Source organism: Coffea eugenioides, chromosome 8 (assembly GCF_003713205.1).
Source record: "Coffea eugenioides isolate CCC68of chromosome 8, Ceug_1.0, whole genome shotgun sequence".
NCBI lineage: Eukaryota > Viridiplantae > Streptophyta > Magnoliopsida > Gentianales > Rubiaceae > Coffea > Coffea eugenioides.
Window position 1 is genome coordinate 19,589,447 of NC_040042.1, and position 6,419 is coordinate 19,595,865.

A 6,419-nucleotide genomic window follows, 5' to 3' on the forward strand; every position below is an offset into this window, starting at 1 on the left:
AAAATCAAAACTAATATCGAACTTTCACTAATTTGGGCTGATCTCTCAACCAATTATATAAGCAACTTAAGGCTGCTGGCAAGATTGGCGTTTTGCCCCCTAAAACCTACCCTAGGGATGTTCCTGTTGGCTATGATTCTCAAGTCATTTGCACCTGTCATTCTAGGAGCTCCAATCACTCTACTACCAATTATTGGTCATTAAAACATAAGATTCAAGACATGATTGATGTCGGAGATATAGTTTTGGAAAGAAGAGGTGAACCAGGACCGAATGTCAGTAAGAACCCTCTTCCCAAGTACAAGAATACTGTGGGGGCTATTACTACTGATAAGGAGTTTGAAAAGTCTATCCAATACATTGTGGATGAAACTGAAGTAATTGGGATAATTTAAAAACAATTTATACTGGAAGAAGGACTCTGTGAAACTAGTGGGAATCCTTTCATCTTAGACTTAACGAAACCTGTAGTACTTGAATTTTTCGAACAATCACCTGTTCATAGCCTACAAGAAGTACCATGGGATTATAGTGAACCTGCTATATTGATCGAGGACATAGAGATACCGAAGGAGGAAGTGGCTACCGTGACCAGATCTAGAAAGGTCATGGGCGATTCTGAAATTCTTACCCAACCAAAGGTGAAGGAAAACATTCTGTCTTTGAAACCGTCTGTAACTAAAAAGAAGGCACCAAATTTTCTCAGGTTATTGAAGAGGAGTGAGTACAAGGTCATAGAACAGTTGGACAAAATGCCTACTCATGTCTCTATTCTGGATTTGCTTTTAACCTCTAAGTTACATAGGGAGGCACTGCTTAGGGTTTTAAGTGAGGATCGAATACCAAAAAATATTTCAATTGACAAGATCGCCCACATCATGGAGAATGTTTTGGCTTCCGATCACATAATCTTTTTGGATGAGGATTTGACTTCTGAAGGGATCGAGTATAATAAGGCATTGTATATCTCAATACGGTACAATGGAAAGCTGTTGTCCAGAGTCTTGATAGATAATGGATCTACTTTGAACTTCTGCCCATGGAATACTCTCATAAAGTTTGGACTTCCTGACGCTAGATTACGGCCATCTGCAACGATAATAAGAGGATTTGACGGTGCAAGAAGGGAATCAATGGATGAAGTTGATTTGGTGCTGGAGATAGAACCTACCCAATTTCAAGTGGTTTACCAGGTTATGGACTTTTCAAGTGTTTACAACGTTCTTCTTGGTCGCCCTTAGATCCACACTTCCAGTGTCATCCCATCTTTTCTCCATCAAAAGGTGAAATTCGTTATAAATGATCAACTGATCATTGTGTTCGCTGAAGATGACTGCACCATGATCATCAATTCTGCGGTAAAAGAGGAGAGTAGTAGAAAAATTTTAGTTTCCTCTTACCATGTTGCTGACATTGTCTCAGTAGGATGGATATCTAAAGAAAATTTATCGACTAAAATGGACCTGTTGGAAGCTAGCATCATGATGGCCAAAGAAATTATCCGAGGAGGGTATGAAATAGGTAAGGATTTAGGGCAAAATCTGCAAGGTATCTTGGAGACGATAGAGCTTTTGGGGAAGAAAGATACATATGGATTGCGATTTCAACCGACAGCTAAAGACAAAAAGGAGATGCAAGCTCGCAAGAAGGCAAAAAATGAAGGAAAACAAATTGTCATGACTATCCCACCTTTGCATTACACTTTTTCTCGTCCATTTGGGATAATTCTATTTGAATTAGATAAGGAGAATCCGATTGAAGAGATTGAGGTGAGCCTGTCTTAACTGTTTGTTGGAGCCACTTGCGAGGAAGAGCTGCTAAAGGATACGGAGTTCCCAACAATCCCTGAAAGAATTATGCTAAATTGGATTGCTGATTATCTTTCCTCCCGAAGGAAATTTTAGTAAATTTAGGGAATTGTCTCTAGTTCGAATCCATATTTAGACAAATTCTTAGACAATAATTGCTTTTATTTTTAGTTATTGTCTTCAGTATTATGTTAATACATGTTTTGCTTAAGTGAGCCTCATTCCCACTTCACAGGTCTGGTGGGGATGCGTTTTAACTAACATTTTATTTTGCAAAGTATTTGTCTTTGTTCAAGTGTCTATATAAATTTTTATTCGCCTTTTTATTTTCTATTTGTTCATTGTGAATGTTTACTTTATTTTCAAATGGTCAAAAATAAAACTATTTGACTCTTCAGTATCACCATTCTGGAATTCAATGATTGCAAACTTGGTATCTCCTACGAATTTAAAATTATGAAATCTGAAATTTAAAACGAGAGTGATAGTGAGGAAGAACCTGAGCCTATTTCAAAGATTCTTGAACAATATGAAGAAAAACCCAAACTGAACTTAGAAGAGACAAAAATGTTTAACATTGGCACTAAGACGAAGGTTAAAGAAATTAAAATTAGTGTGCACTTGAATAAGAAGTAGAGAAAAGAAATGATTGAATTCTTAACCATGTTCCAAGATGTATTCGCATGATCGTATGATTATATGTTCGAAATTTCTACAGATATAGTGGTTCATAGACGGTCAACTAATCCGAACTTTTTGTCAATAAAACATAAATTGCGCAAATTCAAACCAGATATAAGTCTCAAAATCAAGAAACAGATTGAGAAGCAGCTCAACACCAGAATTATTATGGTGTGACGTGCGCGGGGTATACATATACAATTTGCTCATCCACAATCAAGTTTTACATTTATAATTCCTAAATACCCCACACGCGATTTGTGAGGACCCGTAAAATTCTTTATATTTTTCTTAAAAATGCCCTTTTATTTGGAAATTATTACTTTATAATGGCCCTACTACTCAATCACCCCACAATAAGTGTAAATGAACCTGGAAAGTAGGGTTTCACTTTTCGTTTTCAAGTTAGAGCGAATTAGGGTTTTCACGTTTTTCCGTTGTGTGACTATTCGGTACGGAGTGAGGATCAAATTTGGTAGGTAAGAGTGACTTTTGGATGAGAAAATATTATATGATTTGAAGTGATAATAATAAGTTAGTGATTAGAAGGTAAAAACCCTAGTATACGTGATTTAAGAAAAAATGGCTCGAACCAACGGGTATCGATCACTACCGATTGAACCCACCACTTCCCTACCACCACATACCCTTGATATTTATGCAAAATATCTCTCTCATCCTCAGCCACATAGCCGAAATATGTGGGCCAAAATGCAAGGAAAAGAAAGTAAATATTTGGATGGTTTTGGTGGTGACAAGTGTTGGTCATCTATGGTCCCTTGACCAACCCTTTTGTCTTGCCTTCTTATCTCTCATTTCAGCTCATTCCCTCATTTTTTTTCTGGTTTGGCCGAGAGCAAGGAGAGGGAAGAGAGTGAGGAGAGTTTTTCAATTTTTAACCTTGAATCCAACCTTTTGAGTGCAACCTTGTGAACCCATATTTGGAAGGTAAAGCAGCCTTGAACTCTTGTAAAAGCTTATAGCAATTGAGTAGAAATGTTGATTTTGATGTTGTAAGATGCTGATAAGGGCTAATGATGGTTTATATATCACTTTTGTGGGTTTGTGTGGAAGATTTGGTGATTTCTATGGTGGGTTGAGAAAATTCCAGAATTGAGATTTCTTATGGTTCAGTTCTGCCCGTTTCTGTTTGAGTATGTTAGAGAGCCGAATTAGCCCTTAGCTCAAACATGAAAGTTTTAGATAGTTATGTTTATAGTTTCCTACAAAATTTCAGCGCCAATCCGAGCACTGTAGCTCGTGAAAAAAAAATACCATGACTGGCCATGGAGTAAACAGAGCACTGTTGGGTAAGCAGATATGGAGAATCCTCACCAACCCAAACCTTCTCATTAGTAAAGTGCTGAGAGCAAGATACTTCCCAAAGGATTCTTTACTAACTTGCAGGCCACAACAGAATGCTTCTTGGATATGGCAAGGACTGTTAGGAGCTAGAAGTCTAATCGAGGAAGGGGTGATCAGAAAAATTGGTAACGGGAGAAGTACGAGCATTTGGGGCCATAAGTGGATTCCAGGTTCCAGTTCAGGTAGGCCAACCTCCCTTGGACCTCAAAGCTTCAACTTGAAGATGGTACATGAACTTATAAGCCATCATAGATGGAAGAGGAACACCATCTTCCAGCATTTTAATCAAAGCGATGCTGAGAAGATACTGAATATTCCTTTAAGCCTGATGGGGAGGGAGGACAACTACTATTGGCAGCATAATCCAGGGGGAACCTATACTGTCAGCTCAGGCTACAAATGTTTAATGAAAGAGCGTACCAAAGCTAGGCAGATAGTACCAGAGGCAGCTGGACCAAGCATCACAGGAGAAGGTCAGCAAGTTCGACAAATGTGGAACACCTTGTGGAAGCTCAACATCAAACATAAGGTGAAGATATTCATCTGGAAATGTTTAACAGGGGCACTACCAGTAAGAGCAGCAATTTTTAGGAAAACAAGTTTGGGAGATCCTGTGTGTAGATTATGTGGGGAGGACCAGGAAACAGTTGAACACTTATTGCTAAACTGCCACCACACGCAGCAGGTATGGAAGGCAGCTCCATTACAATGGGATGGTGCTGTTGATCAAACAGGGGATTTCAAAAGGTGGTGGATCAGAATTTCAGAAGCAAGGAATAGGCATGGAGGGATGGAACACATTGGCCTGACTGCCAATATCTTATGGCAGTTGTGGAAAGAAAGAAATAGCAAGGAATTTGAAAACAAGACCAGCTGCTCTCCAGTTCGGACAATTGTTAAAGCTCAAAAAGAGTGGCTGGAGCAAGAGGAAGTTATGAAAGGCAAAACTAGACTGAGCACAAGAGAAACATCTTTAAATCAGGATGAGCAATATCAGGGGAGCAATGAAGAGGACACCATCAAGCTGGAGGTGGCTACAACAAGCCAGAATGGCCAGGAACCACTGGGGATAGGAGTCACAGCTACCAAGTACCCAAGTATTAGACTTGCGGAATGGGCACTCAAGGAGCGAAGTAAGGGTGACAAAGTCATAGATGAAGCAGTGGCTGTCCATCTGGTCTTGTGCAAAGCTTTAGAGCATCAGTGGAGCAGAATAACGATCCAGTTCCAAAGCCAGGACCTTATGCGACAGATAAAACACAATAGCCCCTCTAACAGTAGGCTAGCTACCTTGATAGACGACATACTGAGCATGCAAAAGTTGTTTCGAATGTGCTTGTTTAGATTGGCTAATGAAGATAGTATTACACGAGCTAGAGCTTTAAGTTCTTATGCCTTTGGCATTTTAGTGGATGAGGAATGGAATTTCCTCGGTGCCTGATGTGCACTAGTTGTAAAGTGTTTTTTCGAGCCGTTGCTCGTACATGTAATTTCCTTTTCAAATGAATGAATAGCTTCTAACGTTTCGAAAAAAAAAAAAAAAAAGTAGTGTCTTGGTAGAAGGTAAAGGAAAAAGCTGGTGTTGACGGTATCCCGAGCATTTTAAAGAGTAAGTGTTCCCATTAACAACATTCACTTCATTTTACTACATGAAAGACCAGTATAAATCACCAACTCCGGAACCTAACAATTGCAATCCGAAGTCTTCCACACCACAATGACAAAATGATCTTACACCGATTTCCAGCATTTCGGAGCCAAAAGTAGCAATCTTCCGTTGTAAAAATCACAAAAAATCCCATAAACACAAGAAATGAAGTGATTCCTGAATAACATACTAAGGCTTTGATTAACGGTGATGATAGCACAGCAAACAGGCCAGAAACAAATGCTGTCACCATTGCCATCAGGGCGACTCTAATGTTCCAATGAGTATTACTCTTACTGTACCATAACCAGCGTTCACAGTCAACTTCTGAGGGTGAAAACTTAAATTGTAGAAAAACTGCTGCTGAGGCGTATGCCAAGGCAATCATATCCGCAATTACAAAGACAATAAAAGATGGTTTGTGTCTTAGAACTGCCATGCCTTTATTTGGACCATCACTACTTTCATACCCTCCTGGAACAGTAAAACCAGCAGCAAAAGTGACTGTTACTATCAGTGCAGCAACTATCAAATAAGTGTCATCTTTTCTTTTCGAATCTTTTGCTAGTTGATTACATTGGTTGCTTTTGTAAAGTGCTTCTTCACGCTTTCCTTTCAATCTAGTTCCACTACGGCGAAATCCTCGAGTAGCACCATTTCTCTCCAGCTCACCCTTGATTACATTCTGAAAGAACACGAGATTGAAAAATGGCAGCAGTTATTAATTTTTGCACAGAATCAACTGCAGAAATTCATAAGAAGTCTGAACAAGTACTGAATAGCTGAAGATACTTACCAGTCTTTCAGTCTGATCAGGAGTTTGTACGACCACATCTAGCGGAGTGAAATTAGCAAAATTGAAGGCATTCTTATCTGCATGGATGTGACTTATGAGATTACAGCCATCCAAATTTTTA

General features: G+C 39.1%; 2 protein-coding genes across 2 annotated transcripts in view; both read right to left on the bottom strand.

The window, feature by feature from the left end:
• Positions 1-5,486: 5,486 nt before the first annotated feature.
• LOC113781620 lies at positions 5,487-6,407 on the bottom strand. The gene is made up of 2 exons (XM_027327582.1): positions 6,299-6,407; positions 5,487-6,187 (listed from the first exon to the last, which is right to left on the bottom strand). Exon 2 carries the CDS (start codon positions 5,939-5,941, stop codon positions 5,522-5,524), a length of 420 nt encoding a protein of 139 aa, XP_027183383.1. The 5' UTR covers positions 5,942-6,187; positions 6,299-6,407; the 3' UTR covers positions 5,487-5,521.
• LOC113780376 overlaps positions 6,224-6,419 on the bottom strand; it is a 4,736-nt gene continuing 4,540 nt past the window's right edge. Inside the window, exons 3-4 of the mRNA XM_027326182.1 lie at positions 6,299-6,375; positions 6,224-6,244 (exon numbers count right to left, since the gene is read on the bottom strand). Of these exons, the coding sequence (XP_027181983.1) occupies positions 6,224-6,244; positions 6,299-6,375 (98 nt within the window). The remainder of the gene's footprint in view (positions 6,245-6,298; positions 6,376-6,419) is intronic.